This window comes from Vanellus vanellus (genome assembly GCF_965231255.1).
Source record: "Vanellus vanellus genome assembly, chromosome: 23".
Taxonomy (NCBI): Eukaryota; Metazoa; Chordata; class Aves; order Charadriiformes; family Charadriidae; genus Vanellus; species Vanellus vanellus.
Window position 1 is genome coordinate 1,925,945 of NC_138928.1, and position 25,521 is coordinate 1,951,465.

Consider the following 25,521-nt stretch of genomic DNA (forward strand, 5'->3'; position numbering starts at 1 on the left):
CACAGAGACCTTGTCTGGAGCATCTAAGGGTTACTGAAGTCAAAGTATGGGTTTTTTTATTGATGGGATCCCGGGCTAGAAAGACCTGGAGAGGTTGGTTTGTCCATCTCTACCTCAAAGCAGGATCGTCTTTCCCTAAAGTGAGCTGCAGTCCATCTGTCCCTCCATGGATGGAGACGTGGCTGTCATCCTGGCATCTCTCCATCCTCCCCTTCAGGCCACGCAGCCCTCTGAGCATCCCTGGGCCTGTCGTGTTGGTCTTGGTGTACCAAGCCGGGGATGTGGCCGATGTGCCAGGCTACAGGCAGGGCCCAGGACGTTGTGCTGGGTCAGGGGGAGACAGTGCAGACACCACTGGGGGGGACCCAGGGACCTGTTATCATGTCCTCAGGACCCACGCAAGGGCTGCAGCATTCCAGGTTGGAGCTGATCCTCCTTGAGATCTTCCAGGTGCTGCTCTTCATTCCATCTTTCACCTGGATGTTAGCTGCCATGCCTTCGGCCTTGCAGGAGGTCCCCGCAGACGTGACTCCCTCTTGCTCCAAAAAGGCCCTTATTCATCAAGCTCTTTCTATTTTCTCTCTTTCTCTCTTTCTCTCTCTCTCTTTTTTCTTTTTTTTTTTTTTTTTTTTTTTCATGGACATTAAAAATCTGAAGGCATATTTAGAGAGCAGACAGCTTTGGGCGGGTGTTGCTGGCTAAAAGATCTCTTCCTTCCCCAGATACAACCCATTTGTCTGCCTGGCCACCCCCTCCCACCCCAGGAACGGCCGCGCTCGGGTGCACGAAGATCTTCCCGGGATGAAAGTCGCCGGATAAAATATTAGCATCAGGTCGCAGCATTCCTTCCTCCTGGCCAAACTCACATTACCGATGATGAGGAGCTGAGCTGCGATGCCTGGCCGGTGATGTGATGCAAGGCTCGATTTTTCCAGCACGGTTTTCCCTCGGGCTCCGCGCTCTCCCGCTGGTGCAGCCCCGGGTGGTTTGGGTGTGGAGCTCCGCCAGCCTCCACCCGCTCAGGATCCGGCCCTGGACGCCGGCGAGTTGCAGTTACAGTTGGAGCGGGGCTTTCCTGGGGGTAAGATTTTAAGCGCGGCTCTCTTGGGTGGAGCGTTTGCCCCAACCACCCCTAATCCCCCCCCCCCCCCCCCCGAGTAAGGGGGTGAGCATGTCACCGAGGGGACAAACGTGGGTAAGGGGGTGAGGATGGGAGCTGGGACCCTTGGTGGGGGGGACCCTCCGCAGAGCCCCGGGGAGGTGGAGAGAGGGATGCTGGAGTGGGGCAGAACCCCCCCCCTCACCCTCCCTTCACCCTCCACCAAGGACCCCTTATCCAAGAGCTGAGCCCCCCCTGGCTCAGCCCCCCACCCCAATAACAGGCCCGTGTCGGGCTTGGATCCCACCTATGACCCCAAAGCACCCACTTGCATTCCCCCACCCACCCACCCCCATCCCGCCCCCAGCACCAGCAGCGCCAGTGTGGGAGTAAACAGCGCTGGCAGGACTGGGTCCCTCGGGGGTCTTCGTTTTGGTGACAGGTTTGTCCCCTGGGGCACCGCAGCTCTTCCCCTCCTCCCCAGCCCCGGGGAGAGCATCACAAGCACCCCGGGGGTGCGAGAGCCCCAGAGAAGGGGGGGGGGTTTAGGGGAAGGGCCCCTGGAACTGGGGTGGTTGGTACCCTGTGTCCCAACGCCGGTGTCCGTAGGTCCGGGGAAGGGGCATCTTTCAGGCAGGAGCCAAAACAAGAGCGAGCGAGCGAGAGATGCGCGGGGAGGGGGCCAGGGGAGGGTGGCGGGAGGGAAGGAGGGCCAGCTCTGCCTGCCAGCCACCCAGTTGCCCACCGGCCGCCGACCCGCGTTGGGGGTCGGTCTCTCCTGACCTCTGGGTGAGCGAGGGATTGCGAGCCAGGGAGGGATGGGATCTGCTCCAGCCTCTGCCAAGAGCTGGCTCCAGATCCGCAGGCAGCTCTGGGCTGCATTTCCCCTCCGGCGCGAAGCGGAGCTGGGGTGTCCGGGGTTCACTCCTCGCTGACACCGAACCCCCCCAACTCACCCACCCAGAGCCTCCCCTCTGCACGTCGGGCCCCGCCGGGAGGTGAGCCGGTGGCTGGGGGGGGGGGTGTGTGCGGGGAGGGGGTGCTGTGGATGGACTGGGGGGGAGGGGGGGCTGTACTGGGATGGGGGTGGAGGGGCTGGCTGGCGGGAGGGATGGGGAGGGATGCGGGGATGGATGGAGCCGCGTGGGTGGGAGGGCGGCCGGGGGGCTGTGGGGCTGGGCGCTGGAGTGGGGGGTCCCCGGCCCCCCCCGGGCGGGGCGGCGCCGGCTCCCGTAACCCCGCCGCTCGCTTCCAGCCCTATAAAAGCCCCGGGAGGCGGCGGCGGCTCTTCCCCCGCCGAACCCCGGAGCTGCCCTCGCCGCCTCCCCCGCTCCCAGCCCAACCGGGGCGCAACAGGGCCCCCGCCCCCCCCTCCGCGGCCACGCGTGAACGGGGCCCCCCCTCCGGCGCCGCAGCCCTCCCCCCCCTCCCCCCCCGGGAGGGGCAGGGCCCTGTTGGGGGGGGGGGGGGGAAGGAAGCGGGAGGGGAGATAGGAAGGGGCGCATCCATCCCATTCCCCCCCCCAACCGGGTACCGGGGAGGCGCCCCCCGACCGCCGCCGCCCGGCCCGGGGCGGGGGGGGGAGGAGGGAGCGCGGAGCCGCCGGAGCGGGAGGGGCGGGCGGCGGGGCCCCCCCGCGCCTGGTGCTGCAGGTACCGGGGAAGGGAGAGGGGGGGACGACGGACACGACAACGACGGGGGACACGCAACCCGGCGGGGCTCAGGGCTCGCCCCCTCCCCCCCCACCCCTCCATCCCCGGCAGCATCCTCCCCATCCTCCCGCATCCCCCCCCCCCCCCCCCTCGCGGCGGAACCGGGGCTGCCGGTGTCCCCCCCCCCTCCATCCCCGAGCGCTGCCCGCGGCCCTCTCCTGCCTGCACTTGTTGCTGCCCGGCTGGGCTGGCTCCTGGTTTAGGGCGGTTTTATTTGGGGGGGGGGGTGAGGGGGTGGTTTAGGAGGGGGTGGAGGTTGCAGCCTCCCCTGCTTGTCCCCCAGCAGCCAGCGGTGTCCGGCTCGGCTCCAGCCTGCTCCCCCCGAGGCCAGAGCCAAGCCTGAGCCCCCCCCTTTTCCCCTCCCCAGTCCCATCTCTGCCCCCCTCTCCCGCCTCCGCCGACCCCCAGCTCCTCGCCCGGAGGAAGGGTGCGCGTAGCGTGCATCTCCCATCCACCGAAATCTATGATCAGCTCGGTGTGTGTCTCCTCCTACCGTGGACGCAAGTCTGGGAACAAACCACCCTCCAAAACATGCCTGAAGGAAGAGATGGGCAAAGGGGAAGAGTCGGACAAGATCACCATCAATGTAGGAGGTACCCGGCATGAGACCTACAAAAGCACCCTACGGACTTTGCCGGGCACCCGCCTGGCCTGGCTGGCTGACCCCGATGCCCAGAGCAACTTTGACTTTGATGGCAAAAGCAACGAGTTCTTCTTCGACCGTCATCCCGGGATCTTCTCCTACGTGCTCAACTACTACCGTACCGGCAAGCTGCACTGCCCCGCGGACATCTGCGGACCCCTCTTCGAGGAGGAGCTCACCTACTGGGGCATCGATGAGACGGATGTGGAGCCCTGTTGTTGGATGACCTACCGCCAACATCGCGATGCCGAAGAGGCCCTGGACATCTTCGAGAGTCCCGAACCCGGTGGAGGGGCCGGTGGAGAGGAGCCTGAAGAGGAAGGGGGTAGGGAGATGGCCCTTCAACGCCTGGGCATGGATGACAGGCCACCGGGGGCGGCGGGGGCTGCCGGAGGGGGTGGCTGCTGTCGGAATTGGCAGCCCAAGATGTGGGCGCTCTTTGAAGATCCCTACTCATCCAAAGCGGCAAGGGTAAGCTCCCGAAACGCGCCAGTGGGGAGGTGGGATGGGGCCATGCTGGGGTTGTGTCTTCATCTCCCCATCCCTGTGGGTGAGATGGACTCTCCTGGAGGGTTACGTGGGCCCCTTGTAGCCATCCCCCTCCTACCGTGGGGCATGTTGGCCATCTCCCATCCTGCGGGAAGTCTCTTCCATCATCTCCCCATCCCCTCCCATCACATCACATATGGGGGAGCTGAGCTGAAACTGGGGCCAAGCCCGTTCCCTGCCCCCTTTGCACCCTTGGGTGCTGCCCGGGCACCCCCATGGCACACGGAGGTGAGGGATTGTCAGGGAGAGCCCTTGGCAGGGCTGAGTCCTGGCTGAGTTTTGGGATGCTCTAGGACAGGCAGGACCACTTGGGTTCCTCTCGCTGGGTTGTGCACGTGCCTACACCAAACCCCACGTTTAGTGGCCCAGGGGTGGAGTGGGGGGACAGGGCTGGGACCCGCTGGCACCCAGATGGGGTCCTGAAGCAAATGGGATCCTCTTGGTTGTCCCCAAGGGGCTCACACTCCTCTTCTGCGGCAGCAGTCCCAAAGGACGCCCGGTGCGTCTGCGCAAGCACCCCTCCCTGCGCCCTGCGAGCGCCCTCGTCCCCGCAGCCCTGTCCCCCACCGTCGCCGCGTCGATGCTGCCCACGCGCAGCATACGGTCCCCATCAGCACGTGCGAGCGCAGGCTCAGCCGCGGCTAACGCACCCCCCCCGCAACCCCCTTCATCCACACACGTCCCTGGGGACCTGGTACACCACGTACACACACACACACACACACACGAGCACATCCACGTGCTAACACGCCCCCCCCTTGCACACGCAGGTGATCCCCATCCACAGCCACCGACATGCCCCATAACCGGGCGCATCTTTGGGTTCCCAGTCTGTCTCGGGCACTATTCTGCGCACGTGTCTCCTCTCCCCACTCCGCTTAGATCATCCCCAAAGCGCTGCCCGCCGACCCCCCGACACCCACCCACGCCATTCCATCCCCATCCGGTCCCATCCCCGCCTGTGTCCCCCGTCATGCCCAGTTTATAAATCTGCCACACACACACACACACAGAGGTATTTGGGATCTAAATGAATTCTGGATGCATTTAGAGGTGTAAAAAAACCCCATCAATGGTAAGAAATCCTGCAGGCATTTCACACCCACCCGCAGCGCGCGGGGCAGGGGGTCAGTTTGTCAAGGCGGTGTTTTTGCAGCTAACGTAAGAGCAACACACACACGCACACACGCACACGCACAGAGGACGCTTGGGCAGCGAGAGCTTTACTCGTTTTGAGAGGGGTACCCGCTCCTTTGCCCATCTCTGAGGGCTCGTTGCATCCGAGAGATGCTCCGAGTGGTGCAAAGCTCCAAATTTAAAAAAAAAACCCCAAAACAACAAAACCCAAACCAACAACATAAACCCAAGCGGAATAATTCAACTCGGGTTTTTCACGTCGGTGTTTGGTTCTGAGCTGCTCTCGGAAAGGCATTTGCTGAACAGAAGCGGGAGGAGCGCGTCGGAGGGAGCAGAGATGGCTGCGGTGTGAGCCCTGACTGGGTTGGAGTGGGACCAGTCTGCGCTGGGAGCTCCCCGCTTCCTTCTTACCGCTCTAAGATAAAGCTCAGCACTGCCCCGGGGAGGGTCACCCCCCAGCGGTAACGCTCACAGGCTCTTCTGGGTCCTATTTTCCACTCTAAAATATCAATATGGTTTGGCAACGGCTTAGGAGAACTGCTTTGGCAGAAGGGGAAACTGAGGCACGGAACGGTGCGACCAAACTGAGGGAGCTCAACCTCCCCAGCGCACCCAGTTAACTCGGGGAACCGTTACCGGTTTGGAGTCACCATCCAGCGCTCAGACGCTCCGGGACCTGGGAGCATCTCTGCGGGTGCAACGTTCGTGGTGCTGCCCTGGCGTTTTTGGGGTGGCTGAAGTGGGATTTCTTTAATACCGCCCCGTTTCGGGGTCTCCCCCTTCCTTTCCAGAGCCAAAGGGGTGCCGCCAGCCGCCACGGGACTGGGGATGCTCCGGAGCGGCCGGTCTGGCGCGGCTTGCCAAACCGTGGCAGCAGCGGGAAGGAGAGCGCTCCTGGGTTGTGCGCGTGAAACCTCTCCCTCGAGCGTGCGGCGGCGGTGACTAAGAGTCTCGGGGGCCGAATTTCTCCGGTCCTCGCTCCTCCTCGCCCGCAGAGCAGCCCCTCGGGCCCTGACTCACTTGGCTCCTGCCTATTTCCATCTTTCCCTCCTTCCAGCACTTCTCTCTCCCGGCACCTCCTGAGCCGGCAACCGCCTGAGCGCGGGGTTAGAAATTCCCTTCCCGAGTTTTTCGCCTCTTTTCCTGGGAGCGTCGATGCCTGCTGGCTCCTGCGTGTCATCCCATCTCGGTGCAAATTTGGTCCCTAGCGTCACCGTTGTCCCAGTTGGAATCTAAAACTCTCTTTCTCCCAGTGGGAAACTGCCCTGGTTGGGATTTTACCTCTAATTCCAAACTCCGCTCACTCGTGGCTCCTCATTTTTCCCTTTGCAGCCCAACTTCTGAGGTCCTGACCTCACTTCCATTGGGATTTTCGGGCTAGCGACCCCCTGTAGGGTCATGGGGTGTTTTGGGAACACCCATCCCAAGCTGTTGAGCGCACGTTGAGATCGTGTAGATCATCGGCAGGTTCCAGAGGACTCATTTTGGGGGGGGGGCTTTGGGGGCTGTATTGGTGGCCACTGGGTATATATGTAGATTTTATTTTATTTTTCAGAGAATGGTCAGGGTTGGAAGGGGACCTCTGGAGATCATCTAGTCCAACCTCCAATTTTTAAGACAGTTTTGGGAAAACCCTTGAGCTTGGAGCAGGGGCCAAAGCCCAGATAAGACATCTCAGGTCAGATCTTCGGCTGACACAAAACCGGAGCAGCAGTATTGACTTTGGGGGATGGGGGATGTTTGGCACCAGTTGTGAACCTGACTCCTATTTTTAGAGCTTGTTTTTGCTCCTGGGGCTAAATCAGATCTCACCTACGCGGCTGGTGCAGCGGGGCTGCTGCATCGCCTGCGCGTCTGCAGGGTCTCACTTTCTTCCTCGGTGATTTATTTTTTTTCTTCCTACTTTGCTTTGAATCGAAGTTTTTAATCTTCAGGTTTTCCTGAGATTCCCCATACCGGGGACAATCCCAGTCCTGGGACCGTTTGTGGGCAACCGCTGACCCTCAGGGAGCAAGGAGGGGGCAAAAGGACATCTCTGATACATCCAAACCCCAAACCTCCCGCTCGTGAACGGTGCAAACACCTCATCCGGGTTTTTTTTTGGGGGGGATGAAGGTGGGGGAGAACTCTTTGAATTAATCCTCTCAAAGTTCTCTTTTCATGTGTGTGTGCCCAGTGGAGGTTTGCTCCGTTCCCCGTAAGGGGAAACTCAGCCTTCAGCTGAAAAGCGGATTATTTTGGCCATGCCAGCGATGTGTAGACACACTTGTCCGGTTAAACCGGCTTTGCTTTAAGATCCCACTTTTTTTTTTCTGTTGGGTTTGCTTCCCAAATTGCGTGGGGCCGATCGGCGAGGGCTGCCCGCGGAGCTGCCCCCAGCGGAGCAGCATCACGGCGTGGTCCAGCGTGGTTTGGTCTGGAGGAGAGGTCTGGTCTGGTCTGGTCTGGTCTGGATGGGCATCTCAGCCCATCCCCGAGCAGGTGTCTATCCCCGGGGAGGAGGAAAAAAATCATCTTCCAGAGGTTTCTCCGTCAATTAAAGCCTGGCTTAAACTTCACACCTAACTTTTGGAGAGCTGCTGCTCTCTCTGTGCTGGACCCACCCGGGTTTGCCCTTGGGGACATCCCTCAAGGATGCTCTCGGCGGGCTCAGGGCTGCCGGCACGTTACCGCCGGTGTGCGGGGCCGGGTTTTTCTCAAGCGTGACTCAGGCTCTCTCTGCTGCTGATTCACTCCAGCCGAGGACCCGGGCTGCCGTCTCGAGCAGGCTCGCGGCGCGGCTGCGCTCGGCTGGGTTCCACAGCGAAAGGTCGCATCCCGCTGCTCAGTGCGGGCACGGTGCGTGAGCAGCAAAGGGATGCTGTAGCAGGATTTACTCCCAGAAAGCCAAACCCGCTGAGATTTTGTGCTGGAGGAAGGGAGAAGAAGAGCTTTTGTGCTCTGAGGCTTTTTTCTTTTTTTTTTTTTTTTTTTTCGGGGGCTCTTAGAAACAGATGCTCTGGGTAATGGACTCATCATGAGCTCATCCTGTCGGGGAGGAGGGCTGAGCAGGATTGATGGGGGGACGACAACGAAGTGTTTTCTTTCTGACACAGCCTGCGATTTCCACCGCGTGCTGGCGGCCCTTCCTCGCTCACCTGCGAGGCGAAGCGGCAGCGTGCCGTGGGGAGGAGGCGGCGGCGGCGGCGGCGTGGTGGGGATAAAGGTCCCACTGGTCAGGCAGAGGGGAGAAGTGGGAGCATCTGGGTGTCACCGGGTCCAGGCATCAGCGGGTTGCTGAGCTCTGCCTGCTCTTCTCCTCCTTGTGCTGCCCTCCCAGCCCTGGACCATCCGTGGGCACATCATCCGCCGCTGACCCTCAGGGAGCAAGGAGGGGGTAAAAGGACATCTCTGATACATCCAAACCTCAAACCTCCCAGTCATGAATGGTGCAAACACTTCATCTGGGTTTTTTGGGGGATGAAGGTGGGGGAAAACTCTTCGAATTAGTCCTCTCAAAGTTCTCTTTTCATGTGTGTGCCCAGTGGAGGTTTGCTCCATACCCAGGCTGGCGCAGGTCTCTCTTCATCCCTTCATCACTGTCATCTCTAACACATCTCCAGCCACACCTGGAGCCCAGCACACCTCCCCCTGTACATATCGTAGCACTTGGAGAAAGGTTCTGGACTGATGGCCCCAGACAGTCAGGTTTGCCGTCAACTCATGGGACAGGTCCAGGGAACCCTCCCTGTGCTCCATCTTCCCGTCTCGGGGAAGTGGGTGGCAGCAGCAGAGCTCCTGGGGTGTTTTGAGCCTGTTGCACTTATTTTTGTTGCATGAGAACGTCTTCCATCCGTGCTATTGCTATTGACTAGCAGTGATTAGAAGAGATGTACCAAAGGCAGGTGACACCAGAAGTGTTCCTCAGGCTGCCCCAAGGTCGTTGTCATGGTGTTCATGAAATTACTGCTCTCTTCCACCAGTTGACCCAAATCAGCTAATGGCCTGGGTAATTTCTAATTTGGCAGGTAGTTGCTTTTGCCTCGCTTTTCTTCATCCTGGTCTCCATCACGACCTTCTGCCTGGAGACGCACGAGGCTTTCAACATCGACGTCAACGTGACGGAGACCCTGGTGGTTGGCAACACCACGACGATCCTGCTGACGCATAAAGTGGAGACCGAGCCCATCCTCACCTACATCGAAGGGGTTTGCGTCCTGTGGTTCACCCTCGAGTTCCTGGTTCGCATCATCTGCTGTCCAGATAAGCTTCTCTTCGTTAAAAACCTGCTCAACATCATTGACTTCGTGGCCATCTTGCCCTTCTACCTGGAGGTAGGTCTCAGTGGCCTGTCCTCCAAAGCTGCCCGGGACGTACTGGGCTTCCTACGGGTGGTCCGTTTCGTCCGGATTCTCCGGATCTTCAAGCTGACGCGGCACTTTGTGGGTCTCCGGGTGCTGGGCCACACGCTCCGGGCCAGCACCAACGAATTCCTGCTCCTCATCATCTTCCTCGCCTTGGGGGTCTTGATTTTTGCCACTATGATCTACTACGCCGAGAGGATCGGAGCCAAGACATCCGACCCCCGCGGGAGCGACCACACTCACTTTAAGAACATCCCCATTGGGTTCTGGTGGGCTGTGGTCACGATGACGACCCTGGGCTATGGTGATATGTACCCCAAGACCTGGTCGGGCATGGTGGTGGGGGCTCTCTGCGCGTTGGCCGGGGTGCTCACCATCGCCATGCCCGTGCCCGTCATTGTCAATAACTTTGGGATGTACTATTCGTTGGCCATGGCCAAGCAGAAGCTGCCAAAGAAGAAGAAAAAGCATATACCCCGTCCGGCCCCGCTGGACTCCCCTACTTACTGCAAATCCGAAGAAAACTCCCCCCGTAACAGCACCCAGAGCGACACTTGCCCCTTGGCGGTAGAGGAGGGGGCGGCTGAGCGGAAACGGTCAGGTGAGACCTCAAAGGTGGGCCAGAGGGAGGGGGGAGACCTCCAGGAGCCCCCAAGGCAGCAGTTTTGGTTCCCTGTGTCCCAGAGCCCCTCTCGGTTTGGTGGGAGCTTGGTGTAGAGAAAGGGCTGGGGCCCTCGGGTGTCCGGGTATTGGGTCCTGTATTGGTGGACCAGGATGCTGCAGATCAAGATTCCCCCTCCAGGCAGGGGGGAGAAAGGCCGTATCCTGCTCTCCTGATGGCACAGATCAAGTCCCCATGGTGTGATTCAAGGTGTCCCTACCTAGCCCCTCTCTTCCTCACCCTGACAGAGGTAAGACCATTTGCCCAATTCCCATTTTAGCCTGGTAATGCCCTCGGGGTAGATTTTCTTTTGCTTCTTCCCACTGTAAATCAGGGCAAATTTCACCAAAGCGGATAAATCCATGGATATTCCCCGGGACTCCACCATCCCGTTTATCTTCTAGTAGATGTAGCATCCCTGCACAGCGAGGGCAACGCTGCTCCAAATCCTGCGCTCGGGCAGGAGCAAAATCCGCCCCTTGTAGGTTTGTTATTTGGTCTCATGCGCTGAGCTGAAGTTTGGGGTTCGCCCAGTCTTTCCTTCAGGTCAGGAGAGGGCAATGCCCCAGCTATGGGCAGTCCTTGGTGGGCAGCATCCCTCGGGCTAAGCTTGGGGGACTGCGAGGGCCCGGCCGCGGTATCATCGCTGGCCACGGAGGCTGCTTTGCCCTTTTTTCCCTGCTCTGCTGCCAGCAGCACCGAAACAGGAGGGACCGCGGTGGGGTGGCATTCGCTGAAGTCAGCCCTGGGCAGCCCCACGTCTGGCTGCGTGTCTAAGTGACGGTTCTTCACCTGTGGGGACACAGGGAGCTCCAAAAGCTGTTTCCCCTTATTAATCTCCCTTTCCCACGTGTTTACGCATCCCATCTGCCCCAGGAGCCCCGGCAGTGGGGAGCGGTGAAGGATGGCTGTCTTGCTCTGGAGGAGGAGGTCAACCCCATCCTTTCACCCCAACCCTGATCCAGAACCTCAGGCCGGACCCTCACCTGGCACAGCAACCTCTCAGCTAACGACCCGCAGAGTCAGATGACACAAATTAGCACTTCCCCACTCACCTGAGCTGCCTCTATCTCAGCAGCATGAGTTTTGGAGAGCTAATTCCCACCAATTCAGTGGGTGGATCTCAAAGACCAGGGGCGTTTCTTCCCTGCCTGGCTTCACGCCGGGTATATAACCCTCAGCAGGAGTAAGAGCTGCTGTTTGCTGCTTGGAATTAAAATCTGCCGTGGTCCTGCTCCCCTGCTCGCTCTGAGTTAGGGTGTCTGGGTTGCGATCGGTACCTGAATTTGTGGGTGTCGCTTTGGACCGTCTGCAATCGGGTCTTCTGCTTCCTTGCGTGGTCTCAGCAAACCCTTCTGGCCACCCCGAGCACCTTGTCCTGGGGGTTTATGGACTGCTGATGGGTCTCTGCCGCCTTCTTGCAGACTCTAAGCAGAACGGTGAGGCCAACGTGGTGCTGTCAGACGAGGAGCAGCCGCTGTCACCGACCGACGAGGACAAGCGACCCATGCGGCGCTCCAGCACCCGGGAAAAGAACAAGAAGTCCTCCACGTGCTTCCTGCTGGCCACGGGTGACTTCTCCTGTGCAGCGGATGGAGGCGTCCAGAAAGGTATGGCTGATGCCGGAGGCGTGAGCTGGCCCGTGGGCCGGGGAGGGTGAGGTGGAGGTTTGTTGCATCGATTTGAGACAGTGGTTCATCTCCATCTGCCTGCCTGGCTGTCGTTCTCTGCTCCCCAAACCTACTTGCCTTCCTGCCTCTCCATCTGCTTCATCTCCTTCCACCATGTCTTTCTGTGCTGGCTCTATCCTTTTTGTTTTCTCCTCCTGCAAGTTCTCCTCCCCCTGATTGCCACCATTTGGGGTCTGTAACCCCATGTTGGCTGCAGTGCCCTCCTTGGGGACAGGTCCTGTCCCTTTGCTGCCCAGTGCTCTGACTTCTGTCGCTCCAGCTCTTCTCTATGAGCTTCAACCACCCGTCTCGGGGTGGTGTGAGGGGGACATCTCTCCTGGGGAGGTGGGGAGGTTACGACTGAAGGTGGTCAAAAGGTTTCCAAGTAGGGGAAAAAAAAATCCGCAGGTTGTTCCTTTCCTCTCCCCCTCTGATGTCTCTTGGTGGGTTCGAGCGTGGGGAGCCGTGATGTGTCAAGTTCTGCCTTGCCAAAAGCACCGGGCTGCCAGAAAGGCTGTCTCCTCGGGGTTTGGGAAGTCAGCTTGGCTAAGCGTCGAGGTTTTCTGTGGGAAACTGTGGGGGAGATGAGTCAGGAAAACACAAACCTCTTCTTCCCATGACAAAACAACAGTCCTCTTCAGTCTGGTCCCTTCACACCATCCTCCACCGGCGAGCGTGCCCTGTGCCCACCTCCCAGCATCCCAACCCCTGGGAGGGTAAATCCAGTGCCTACCTTGAGCCACAAAATCCAGCTATACCCTCGATTGCTGGGATAATTCTTAGGACGCGGCTCAGTTTTTTAGTTCTGGGGTTTTTCTTGTGTGCCCAGGGTGGCGTGGGATGATGCAGCTGCAGAGCTGACCTACCTCTACCTCCTTGGTACCATCTAATGCCGGTTACTCAAAGGGAATGGTGCATGTGAGCTGGGACCAGGCAGGAGAAAAGATGATGTGCTACGTCTCCGAGGTGCACACCGAGACCCGGTGTTGAGGTTTTGGAGGCCCTCAAGGATTTGTTGCTGTAGCACTGCTTGGGATGGTAGAGCCTGGCTGGGCTTGGGATGCAGGGAGGTGTTTGGGGGCAAACATGTTTATTCCACTAGTAGAAGCAAATTGGTTGCTTCCTCCTGGGAAACGAGGGATTCCCTTTGACATTCCCGCTCAGCACTGTCCCTTAGAAATAGGGAAGAAAAAAAAAAAAAGAAAAGCTTTGCTCATCTTTGGACAGGAGTGTACTACACAAATATTTGCTCGAAATGCCTTGCGTTTTTTTCCTGGAAATGCTTTTTTTTTTTTTTCTGTGAAGTTGGTCTCTTTTCTTAATGCCTGCTAATGCAAAGAGGTGAGGGGGCTCTAGCCCTGCTCCAGGCTCAGGGGGATGCTGAACTGGAAGGGCTGAAGGAGAGGGATGAAAACCAGTGCTGCTCTTCATCCTTACAAGATGCCCAAGTCGGGCATCTCTTCAACTGGAGCATTTGAGCTTGGTCCCACCGAAGGCAGGAGAACTAGAGTACATCTAATAGCTGAGGATCCAGTGATGCTCTCGTTGGGCTCCCAAATCACATTACTTGGGTGCAGGAGACCAGGAGATTTACTTCATTCACGGTGGCAGCAACAGCTATTCGAAAGGGCGCTTTGGTGATCTTCATTGATTTGTTCTGGTGTCCTTCCTGAAAATGTGCTTTATACAATTAAAAATAGATGTGCATGTGGGTCATAGATGTGTTTGTGGCTCACCTTTCTCAAATGGTCTTGCAGCCGGAGAAAGGTGGATCCGGTGTCCAGAGGAGTTTGAGTGATGCGTGAGAGCTTTTGGGAAGAGCCTCAATATCTGGGTTCTGCTTGGACTGTTGCGGATGGACCGGTGGGATGATGGACCAGTGGGATGCTGTCCCAGGAGGTCAGAGCAGATGCCTTCCCTGGTGAAATGCTCCGGTGTGGTCAGGGTTAGTGGTGACCAGAGATGATGAGAGGGGCAAAGCAGCCCCCTGCGCTCCGGCCGAAAGCCGTTGGGAGCTGCAAAGGCGCCTCTTCCCTTGGTCCTGATTTATCTCCTGCTGAGGCTGTTTGTTCTGGTACTGGGATGTTGGCAGCTCTGCAAATTGAGATGAGCTTGGTTCTGAGCCCGACTCGCTGATGGCCATCTGTCAGATCCTGGGACAGGTACTGATGTCTGTACAAGCTGTGGAAATCAGGAGATGGAGCTGGTTCAGGAATACGCTGCAGATCTCAGCATCCGGCATGGTTCGAGCCTGATTCCAGCGGTTGGTCTTGTTGGGGCAGCTCACAGAGGAGAGCTACCCCTGCCCACCACCCCTGGGACCTGGCGGGGAGAAGAGCGAGCTGGATTGCAGCGGATTGCCATGTGGTGCGTGTTTCTTGTCCCTATTGCTGCTTCCAGTGGTGTCACCATCCTCCCCTGCTGCCCGGGATGGCTCCGGACCCCTTATCTCCCTCCAGCACTCAGGTCCTGCTCAGCAGTTCCCCAAAACGTGCCCTGCTAGGGCACAGACACCTTGGCATGGGTCTGTCTTGGCATGTAAGCCCCCGTCTTCTGCTTGGATGGAGAGATATGGAGGCCAGATGGTCTAGGAAAAGGTGGCGCTTGAAACCAGAGTGGGATTTCAAGAGGACCCCCAAGGGATGGAGTTGGATGGAGGGAAAGGGGTTTACCCTGTGACGGCGCACCGGCGTTGCAAAGCGGCAATTTTTGGCTTGGTTGCCGGAACCCAGAGCATCACGCAGCCGATTTTTTTTCTTTTTTTTTTTCTTTTTTTTACTCCGTTGCTTGCTTTTAGTGCAGGGCCGTGACCGGCACGTGGCGTGAGCGGTGTGGGATGCTCACGTGAGCATCCACCGGTGCCGCTTGGCGGGATCGGGGAGGCGGGGAGGGGGGGGGGGGGGGAGCAGGGACAAGCCCACATTTGCACGGGGACAGGCGTGCGAGCGCGTGCAAGGCGCAGATGAGCGCCAGGCCGCCGTTATAAACAAGCACAGGCGTTCCCGGGCGATGCTGCCTGCTTGCATTACCCCGTCCCCATCTGCTGCCGGCTCAAAGCATCTGCGAGCGCGCACGTGCGCCCGGGAGCTGCGAGCGTTCGCACGTGGGGAGCGCGGCATCGCCAGGTCCCGGCGGAAAAAAACACACACACACCCCCCCCCCCCCCCCGGGGGTTGTCCGCTGCCCCACCATTGTGTTTATAAGATGCCACTATACGATTCCTTGGCGACAAACCCGTTTATAAAGCGACGCCGGTGACCTCGGTTAGCACCTCTGCGAGTTGCTGGGATACCGCCTCCGTTAACGAACGGCACCGGTGGCAATTAGCAGAGCACAACCCTCCGGCGCTTTGCAGCTTGATGGCACTCCGTGGTGGCACTCGGCCTTGAGTTTGGTGGAAAACCGTGATGGCCTTGAGGGATGGAGTCCTCAGCTCCTTCCCAGGTGCTCCCGCGAGCGCGGCTCGGGAATAAATTGATGGAGAAAATGAGGTGTTGGGCTCGGGGCAGGTTTGCCCCCAGAGCCCTGTTGCAGAGGGGCCCCGGGGCAATCAAGCATCTTTATGAAGTGCTGCCCCAAACTGTGATGCTTGAGACTTAATCAAACCTGGCAGTGTGATGTTGGCCCCGTTCCCACGCCTGTTCCCACCCATTTCTGTTCAATGATCTCAGCAAGAGGGCAAAGAGCATCCCTAGAAAGTGCCGAATCACATCGGCAGGTCCTCGCATCGCCCAGGCGGCTTCCCAGCAAGCCCCGACCCCGTAACACCCCACTGCCAAAACTGATGTTGTTTGGGTGCTGGATCCATCGGTGGCCCCGAGCTTTCAGGGACCGGTTGCATCTCGGCACGATCGCTTCCCACGCGCGTGGCTCAGGGCGACAGGGAAACGCATGAGCTCTTCGAAAAGACCTCAGCGCTCCTGGGAAAAGAGCAAGGTTTGCTGAAGGATGAGCCCGATGCAGTTTTTTGGGGTTGTTTTTTTGGGGAGGAGGGGGATCAGGGGCTCTTTGCATCAGCTGCTGTAGGTTTGAAACATCCCCAGTTCAGGATGGGGCTCCCCCCACATCCTCCCCGGCTCAGGGCTGCGCTCGCTTCCCTCCTCGCTCGCCGCGGGGATCCCTGCCAAAAAGTAAATAAGGAAATTGCTCTTCTCTTTGGGGCCTGATTCTGCTCTCGCTTCCACTGCGGGAACTGGGAAAGCTTTGCTGAAGTCAGCAACAGGTTTAGGCAAACGGCCCTCTGTCCCCTCCACCTTTCGCTGCTTCGAAGCTCCAGGGGCCGCGTCTCCTCGGGGGGGGGCTGACTTACGGGAAGAGTTGAAGACTCCCGTGGCCCCCTGCCAGCCGCTGCCGTTGGGAAATGATTAGGGGGGAAAAAAAGTCTAAAAAGGGGCTAAAAATCAGATTTGAAGGGGTGGTGCTCTGGAGCCTTTTCCAGACGATGCTCCTGTCTCAGCATCCTCCTCCTCCTCGGGGGGGGGGGATGATGTGTGCGTGTGGGGGTGACGCCGCGATCGCTTCGGTCTGAGCGTTAATCCCCGATCTGAGCCCAAAACAACCTGACCGGGTCAGCACCCGCCGTCGGCGCCTTGGCGTCGAGGCAAAACCCCAAGATACGCCGTTAACTCCCCGGGAGGGGATGGGACCCACGCGGGGACGGCTTCCAAGCTTGGCGCTGCCGACGGGGCCATCCATCACCTTGTTTTTCTGCTGTCAGGGAGCCGCCTGCCGCCGCTCCCCGCTGCGTACGCGCACCCTCGCACACCCTGGCGTTCTCCGGCGTTCTCCGGCGCTCGCGGGGAAGGCAGTGGCGAGGATGGGTTTGCTCGCCCGGGCGCTAGCGGGGGTGATGCTGCAGACGCAGCACGGCGCAGGGCGGTTGGGTTCGTCGTGGCCGGGAACGTCCTTAATTTTCCATATTTTGGCAGGGAAGCTGTCCCTGCAAGGTGCAGCGATCCGGAGAGAAGGTCTTGGGGCTCCTCTTTGAACAGGGTTGCTGTTTGGACCTAAAAATCCAATTTTCGATGCAAATACTCAGTTTCTTTCCAGAAAGAAAAGCGGCTTTTGACCTGCGGGAGCATTTGTTCTGGCTGTCGCTTTTCAATAAAAGCCGGAGCCGTTTCGGGCTCTTTGGGGGAGCATGAAGCGTTCCCATGCTTAAAGCAGTAGAAATATTTGCTTTTTAATGCAATTTCTTATGGAAAATAACGAGCGTGTCTACCTGCTCCTTTCCGTACAGAAAGGTGTCAGCAGCAGCTTGCTGCTACAGCCGGCTTAAAATCCAGAGCCGGGGGAATAACAACTCCTTCCAAATCCCCTATTTGTTTGAGTTCTGCCGCTTTTCCCCGTTTGCTTCAGCCCACGAAATCCCCAGACTCATTCTTCATTCAGAGCAATTTGGGAAACAAAACCCGTATCCCCCCACCCCCCACCCCCCCTTCCCCCCCGGGAGTGATTTGGTCTCCCGACATCGATGATTCTCCGGTCCTGGATTCAGCCGGCGCCGCTGGATGGCACGGGGAGCCGAGGGGCAGGGAGGGGAGGTCTGGAAGATCTGCAGAACCTCGGTTACCTTCAAAAAGAACCCCAAACAACTCCATCCTGAATTTTTCTTTTATTTTTTCAGGGGGTTAAATTGGGGTGTGGGGCTGGGCGATGCTCGCCCTCGGTGCTCTCTGCTTCCCGAGCCTTGGGAAGGAGGAGGCTGCTCGGCTCTAACCTCTCCGTTTTCTTCACCGAGGCTATGGAAAATCCCGAAGCCTGAGCAGCATAGATGGTGTGGCAGGATCCCCGGTGGGTTTGGCTCCCCTCGCGTCCCGCTGCAGCTCTCCCTGTCCTCTGCGGCGTCCCCGCTCTCCCGTCCCCTCCGTCCTCTAAAACGCCATCCGGATCCCGCTTTGTCGTGTCGTCTCGCTCTGTTCCCCCCTTCTCTCCTTCCCCGGGACTCCGCGGCGGTGCCTGTGCCCAGCGGAGACCGAGTCGGGACATCTCCATCGCTGAGAAAAGCGGGTTCTGATCTTCGCCGCCGTCCTCCCCCTGCCCCCTTTGCAGGACGTGTCGCCTCTCCCTTGAACTTGTCTCGTGTCCACGCGTTTGGGACAGTCCCTGGAGCGGGTTGAGGGTTTGCTCAGTGGTTTTTTGGTCCGCCCGTGTCTGTTCCCCCCCCACCTCTTTGAAACCTTATTCATCCTCAATAAACCGGGCAAAGCCCTGCGATTCCCTCTGCCGTCGAGCCCTCCTTCCCGTGGGCCGCTTGCACTTGGGCTAAAGGGTGGTGGAAACGCAAGGACATGTTGACTCATAAAATTATATATCATTGTGCTGGAAATGGCTGAATTCATATAATTTTAGGTCTCTTTTATTTTTTTTTTTTTTTTTTTTTTTTTTTCTAACCAGCCTCAAGTTTCTGGAGGCAACAGATGAATAAACCTCGATTCCCTGCCCAGCAGCGGTTCCCCTCTTGTTTTGTGCCTTTTTCTGCCTAAACCACACGTAGTTCCTTCCCGCCTTGTGTCTGCTGCTCCGTCCAACCTCGGGGACGGTCCTGGGGCTGGAGGGGGCTTTGGCAACCCTGAAAACCAGCCCCGATGTCCCTGGGGGGGGGGTGTAGGGCCCCGGGCTGAGTGCGGGAAGCACGTGGAGGCTGGGATAAAGGATTGGCAAAATAGATGTACGGGGGTTCCTGTGGAGCTGGGAGGTGGTGGGGAGGGGGATGTGGGTCGCTGGTGGTGGGGAGGGGGTTATGGGTCCCTGAGAGTGGTTGGGAAAGCCGCCACTGCTGTCGAATAGTGGGGAAATGAGAGAATCGCGACAAAATGATGCCTAAATGGATGGGGGGCTGAATGGCCGTGGGGTGGTGGGGCAGAGCATCCCCACGGGGAGGGGGGGGGGGGGGGAGCTGGCTTTGAACCGGCTCCTTCCCCCATCCTTGGGAGGATGAGGTCGGAGTGCCAAACTCTCTGACGCGCTGCCGGTTTTTGCTCATGTCTGTTAGATTTTGGGCTGGTTTGGAACGATCTCGGGTGTCTTCCCTTCGGTTCCCCCGACGTCTGGCTCATTTCTAGCTGCGTCTGGGGCTCGGGGGGGGGGGCTGGAAGGGACTGGTTTGGTGCTCTCGACTCTCTTCCCAGTGCTCTCACCGCCTTTTTCCTTACTCTGAGAAATCCAGCTCGGTGGGGCCGGAGCCTGGGGGCTTTCCGCCGGAGGATGGGGAGCAAAGCTTAGCGTTGGGTGTGTTTAAAAGCCCCAAGAGGTTTTTTGGGGTCAGGCCCTTCCCTTCCATCACAGCCAAACCAGGGATGGTGCAGAGTGAGGAGCCCCACGGTGCAAAGCTGGCCAAGCTGGATTTTGGCAGATCCCACAGCCGGGGACACTCCTGCTCCTTCCCAGGCTCCCCGTGCCTCAGTTTCCCTCAGTGCAGAGACGGGTTAACACCGGGAGCCTCCTGCAGTAAAACTCCTTGCTGCCACGGTGGAAGAGATGCTACGGGAGGAAGAAGCGTTAAATGCCTCTTCTGCCTTATTTTTTTCTTTTTTCCTCCCCACCGAGTCGAAGGAGCTGCTAAGGAGGAGCCGGTCACCGCGTCCCCGAAATAATTCCCCTCCAAGACCTGCTTGGCGCCAACAAGAAGCTCTTGCCTTTTATTCTGCTTTTCTTCTTCCCTTCCTGCCTTCCCCTGCCCCAGCCCCGCCAGCGGAGCAGCGAGAGTCGAAGGGAAGCAAAAAAAGAAGGGAAAAACCTCCGTGCTGTGAGCCGGATCCTGGGGCTCGACGGCAGGAGCGGAGCACCGTGTAGACCCGGTGCCAGAGCTGGAATTTCTCCGAATTTAGGGAGAAATTACGATAAACTGCTTCCCTCCTCTGCCCGGGATGTCCCATAGCGGTTTCTGAGCCCTGTGCCGCGGCAGTGATTCATTTCTTGTTGGCAACACCTGAGTTCATGGAATCATGGAATTTTCAGAGTCGGAAGGGACCTCCAGAGATCATCCCGTCCCACTCCCCTGCCAAAGCAGGACTGCCCGGAGCACATCGCTCAGGACTGCATCCAGGCGGGTCTTGAAAACCTCCAGAGAAGGGCACTCCACCCCCTCCCTGGGCAGCCCGTGCCGGAGCTCTGCCACCCGAACCGAAAAGGAGTTTTTCCACGTCTTTGAACGGAACTTCCTATGTTCCAACTTGTGCCCGTTGCCCCTCGTCCTGTCACTGGGAACCACTGGAAGGAGTCCGGCTCCATCCTCCTTCAGCCCCCCCTTTAGGTACTTGTACGCCATAATAAGGGCTCCCCTCAGCCTTCTCCTCTCCAGGCTACAGAGTCCCAGCGCTCTCCGCCTTTCCTCATACGGGACATGCTCCAACCCCTCAGTCAGCTTAGTGGCCCTTCGCTGGACTCGCTCCAGCAGTTCCCTGTCCCTCTTGAACTGGGGAGCCCAGAACTGGACACAGTATTCCAGTTGTGGCCTCACCAGTGCAGAGTAGAGGGGGACAATGACCTCCCTCGACCTACCGGCCACCCTCTTCCCTGTGCAGCCCAGGATGCCATTGGCCTTTTTGGCAACAAGGGCACATTGCTGGCTCAGGGATAATTTACCCTCTTCCGGGACCCCCAGATCCTTCTCCTCACAGCTGCTTCCCAGCAGGTCCGCCCCTAACCTATACTGGTGCCCAGCATTCTTCCTCCCCAGGCGCGGGACCCCGCGCTTGCTCCTGTTGAACCTCGTCGGGTTCTCCTCTGCCCGGCTCTCCGGCCTGTCCGGGGGCACGCTGGATGGCAGCGCGGCCCTCTGGGGGTGTCAGCCACCCCTCCCAGTTTGGTACCATCAGCGAACGTGCTGAGGATACACTCTGTCCCCTCATCCAGGTCATTGATGAATATATTGACCAAGATTGGACCGAGCATGGACCCCTGGGGGACACCGCTGGTTGTAGCAGTATGCCGTGAATTTCTGTAATTAAAGTGTGTTCCCATGGCAAACAGTCGGGGTACCTGGGCAGGTTCATGAATCACCCCAAAACCCCCATGATCCGGGCGAAGGGGTGAGTACAGCGGCACCGTCCTGGTGCTTCTCCGGTGCATTCTCCCCTTCGGAGCGGGTTCCTCTGGCAGCAGGAGGAGCTGGAATCTCCCCAGCCCGTGCGAGAGGGAAAGGTCAACCTCTATGATTTCAGTGGTCTCTGAATCATAAATGATTTAACCAAGGTCGCGCGCTGACTTTGGGGACGAGCCAGGCATGAAACACCGGCTCCGCCGCCCCGTCTCGCGCAGAAGCAGCGGATCAAGAAACTCGAACTTTGGGGTTTGAGTCTCTTGAAAGCAGAGCAGATGCAGCCAACAGATCCCAAAAGATCCCACCCTCTCCTTGTGTGTCCCCCCCCCCCCCCTCCAAGCTCCCAAATCAGCTCCTCCAAACACCGCGGCTGGTTGCCCGGTGTGGAAAAACCCTCGGTGGACCACCTCCCCCCCGCCCCCTCCCCCCCCCAAAATAATATAATCTCATCCCCATCAGAGCCCCGAGGGTTGAGTATGAGAACTGACATGGAGCCGCTACGATGCAATTTTTAGCAGTGGCGTTATGCAACTCGGGAGAAGGGATGACTAATGTGCAAAAAAAAAAATAAAACCTCCTCTCAAACAACCGAGCCCCGAATGGGAGACGGAAGGATTTCAGTGGGAGGCACCAAACTGTTGAAAAAAAAAAAAAAAACAACCAAAAAAACCCATCGCATCTTCTCCCTCTTCCTCCCCACCTTCTCCTGATTTGGGGGATGCAGGAGAGGGGAAAAACAGCATGTTGGTAATTTTAGCTGGGGTCTGGGGCGGTTTTTGGGGGGCGAGTTAGCGGGGGTTAATCCCCTGGGTAAGGTTATAAGAGGAGCTGTAGTGGATCAGAAGAGCAGACCACTGAATATCTCTGTAGCTCAGGGTTTTATCTCAAACAGTGGCCAAAATTGGCTGCCTAGAGAATAGGATAAGAATAGAGCAAGAATATACGATACTTCCCCCGAATATCCTCCCAGCCGCTTATCTATGTTTAGGGATCTGGCGAGGAGCGCACGTTCCAGCCAAGGCGAAAAGCAGCGGGAGAAAGCAAGGTTGGTTGATTTATTCTTGATGAACTGAATAAATCAATAGGAGTCCGGCTGCCTCTGCCCGAGTCCTAAAATGGCATTTGAAAAAAAAAAAAAAAAAAAAGCAACTGGTGTGCAGCCACCACCAGGGCAGCCGGCAGCCCAGTCGGGAAAGGAGAGTTTCCCATGGGATGGGGTGAGCGTGCCGGGTCGGAGCTGCTGTGCTGTATCGCAGGAGGATGCTGTGATTGAGCAGGAACGTACAGATAAAGCGCTCCGTGTACCATATCTACGTGTCCCTCGCCGGTGTACAGCGTGACGGCCGGCAGCGGGGTACCAAGGGGAGCTGCGGTACCCCGTGCTCCTCACCTGCAGGTGATGCAGGTGATGCTCAACCCCGGGAATGGGATGAGAGATGCTGCGTAGCATCGGGCTGCCCTGATGTCATTGGGAGTCTTTGCATCCATCCGTCCATCCATCCATCCATCCGTCCGTCTGTCTGCTGAGACCGGCGGCACTTTGGGACAGGGATTGACTCCCCACAAGGCTGCAGAAAGCAGCTGTGCAACTGAGCAGCCTCATCCTTTGGCTCCCAGGGGGATAATTTGGGGCTGTTTGCCCCCCCCCCCCCCCCCCCCCCCAGCCCCATCATCCAGCAGCAGCTTCTTCCTTCTCTCCCTTCCTCCCGGCAGACTGGGAGACCAGTGCCGCGAGGAGACCTGTGCCGCCAGCCCGGGTTGCGTGCAAAGTATTAATTGTTATTGTTGCAACAACTGCTCTGTTTCTCGGGAGATGCCTGAAAGAGCTGAGAAAATAGAAAAAGGTCTGTCAGGCAGCCGGGCAGGAGGTTCAGATGTCAAGAGAGTAATTGCTCTACCCAGAAGCAGCCTGTTTCTGGCTTCCCCAGCGCTGCCAGGAAAAATCCTCAGTGCTTATTTGATGACAATAAAAAAGAAAATAAAATAAATAGCAACCCCGTCCCTTGCCCGTGCTGACGAGGAACAGGGAGAGCAGAGGCAGATGCAAAATAAGATGCAGTTGAGCTTATAAATAGGTGCCTCCCAGCTCCCCAGTCTGTTACTTCATTACCTCCGCCCGGGCAATCAATCCTTACGCTTTTCCCCCCTGATGAAAAGGTAAATGGAGGCTCGGAAAGTCTTCTGCAAACTGCTGGGGAGCGGGTCCCGCTCTTCCTCTCGCGTGGGACAGGCTGGGGCAAGGGAGTATGTCCTGCTAGCTGTGAAAAAAAAATAAAAATATATATAAATAGAATAAAATCATCTTTTGGGTTTGGGGGAACGCGCCCGACAGCAGCCCGAGGCTGGGGATGGGCTCCCCGCATTGTGCGGAGGATGCCCAAGGCGATGCGCACCCCCCCCGCCCCCTCCCCCCAGGGTACCATCTCTGGTCCCGGCGGCACGGGAGATGCTGGTGGTCACTGGTTTTTCCTCCGTCGTCATGAAATCCCCCCCCCCCCATCTTTATGTGGGGGTGGGCATTGCGGGAGATGCAGATGTTGGCCGGGGGGTGTTTAACTCCAACATCTGGGGAGCACCGCCGACTCTTCAACCCCCCCCGCCTGTCACGGGGGTGAAAAGAAAAGGGACCCACAAAGTGCCACCCGGGGGGAGGGGGGCGGCGGGGGGGGGAGCTGCGAGGAGCCAAACTCGCCGGAGCGTTTTGGTGGTTTCTTTTTCAGCACCTCCAGAGCCTCTGGTCTGCAAACGGATTGTCAACGGGGGGGCGAAGAGGGGGGAAAAAGAAGGCAAAATTAAAAAGCAGCGCACCGAGAGACCAAAGCGGAGTTAGCGTAGGACCTACCCAAATATTGTGGTGGAGCAGCCGGAAGCTGGCAGCCCCTGGAGGCAGTGCTGGAGGGTTTTTGGGGAGATGCTGGTAGGGGGAAAGTGGGAAAACCTGGAAATTTTTTGGAGGGGGGAGGGGGGGATGGGGGTGGTGGCCCTGGTGGCAGCGCAGCGCACCTTGGGGATTTTGGGGACTGGGTCACGGCTGGGCTGTGCCAACCTCCCGCCTTGCCCAAGGAGGGGGTGGTGGGGCATCACCCCACCGTGGTGGGGCACCCAAAGGAAAAAAAAAAAAAAAAAAGGTGGAGGAAAGGAGGGGGCTGCGAGGGCGAGAGGGGCCGGGACCCGCCGGCGGTGCAGAATCGAGCCGGTAACGCTAAGCCGAGACAGGAGGGCAATTTTCTCCTGGCGGCTTTGTCTGGGGGGGGGGGGGGGGGGGGAATGGCGATTAAAGGGGAAAAAAGAAGAAAAAAAAAAAAATTAGCGCGACTAAAAATAAATAACAACAGTCAAGATTTTTTTGTTGAGGCTGGGAAGCTGCTTTCCAAGGCAGGTCCCCGGAGGATGCGGGCAGCGGGTCTCGAGCGAGCGCACAAAATGGCTTTGAATGGGGGAGGAGGAGACGGGAGTTAAAAGCCGAGTCGTGTCCCTGGTAAATCAATCGACCTGACGGGGAACGTTTCTCGAGGGCCACGAGCCCTCGCTGAGAGCTTTTAGCTGCTTACAGGAGTGATTGAACCAGGAGCGGTGATATTTTGGGGTTTTTTTTTTAGCAGCCGCTTCGTGCCTGGCCAGCGCTGGTCCCCAAATTGCTGCTGGGGGATGATGCTGCGTCCCCCGAACTCATCGGTCGTGGCAGCTCGGGAGGTGGGGACCTCTCCTGCAAGCCCTGGGCTTCAGGGATGTTAATCCCGAGGGTTTTTCTGGGATGGGAGGCTTTGAAAAGCCTCCGCGTCCAGGCACTGCTCGCCCGAGCTGCGCGGCGATGCTCGCCGGAGGATGGGACCTTTATTTTGGGGGAAAATGAGATGTTTTTGGAACTGCGTTCTGCCTGCGGGGGGGTGGGGGGGGTGGGGGGGAGGGAAAGCCAAGTCAAACGGGCGATCAGGAGCTGGTGGTGGGTTTTTGCAGCAAAATCGCTGGGTGGAAAGAGCAGGTCCGTGGCTTATCGGGTGGATCAGGCGCTGTCTCCCCGTCTGACGGCCCCTCGCCTGGAAACCGGGTCCTGGCACACGGGGAGAGGCGATGTTGTGACTCAGAGCTCCAATCAATGTTAATTAATTCAATGATAACGAATGAGAGGGGGAGAGAAAGAGAGAGAGAGAGAGAGAGAGAGAGAAAAGCAAAACCACTGCGGATTATTAATGCACCAGGCTTGGCTTTGGGACATCTGGCTTGGGGTTGGCTTGGGAAGTTTCGGTCAAAGAGCCGCGTTCCGGCAGGAGGGGGCTGCAGGAGGGAGGACTTCTTTCCTCTGCTCTTCATTTTTACCCTCAAAATCACCCTGACGCCATGTCCGGTTTCTCTTGTGGAATCGTTTCCCAAGTCTCCATCTCGGGGTTCGTTCTGAGGCTTATTTGAAAACATTTTGTCCCGATTTACTGATGGAACGGCAGCGTTTTATCCCTCCGGAGAAGGCCATCGCTCTTTGTTTTCTGCACCCCGCAGAGTTTGGGACCCCTGGAAGCTCGGTCTTGCTCTCCCTCTATTTCTCCACAAATAGCTGATGAAAGCAGTGTGTATCGGCGTGTTTAATACTCGTGTCTTTAATTGCAGACACCTGCCAAGACGTCCTCTCTTCCAGTTACCCCCAGGGTGAAGTGGTCACCTTCTCCTGA

The 25,521-nt window shown here is 58.1% G+C and overlaps 1 protein-coding gene across 3 annotated transcripts; it reads left to right on the forward strand.

Moving 5' to 3' along the window:
* Positions 1-913: 913 nt before the first annotated feature.
* KCNC4 (potassium voltage-gated channel subfamily C member 4) lies at positions 914-25,521 on the forward strand (the record flags this gene model as incomplete). 3 transcript variants are annotated; one of them, XM_082494528.1, is made up of 5 exons in its annotated part: positions 914-1,081; positions 3,179-3,925; positions 9,148-10,084; positions 11,569-11,754; positions 19,499-19,608. In XM_082494528.1, 5 exons carry the CDS (start codon positions 914-916, stop codon positions 19,606-19,608), a joined length of 2,148 nt encoding a protein of 715 aa, XP_082350654.1. The 3 variants fall into 3 exon arrangements, with proteins under 3 accessions (XP_082350654.1, XP_082350653.1, XP_082350655.1); XM_082494527.1 differs by lacking the exon at positions 19,499-19,608 and adding an exon at positions 17,555-17,691; XM_082494529.1 differs by lacking the exons at positions 914-1,081; positions 19,499-19,608 and adding an exon at positions 25,460-25,521 and having other exon boundaries at positions 3,275-3,925.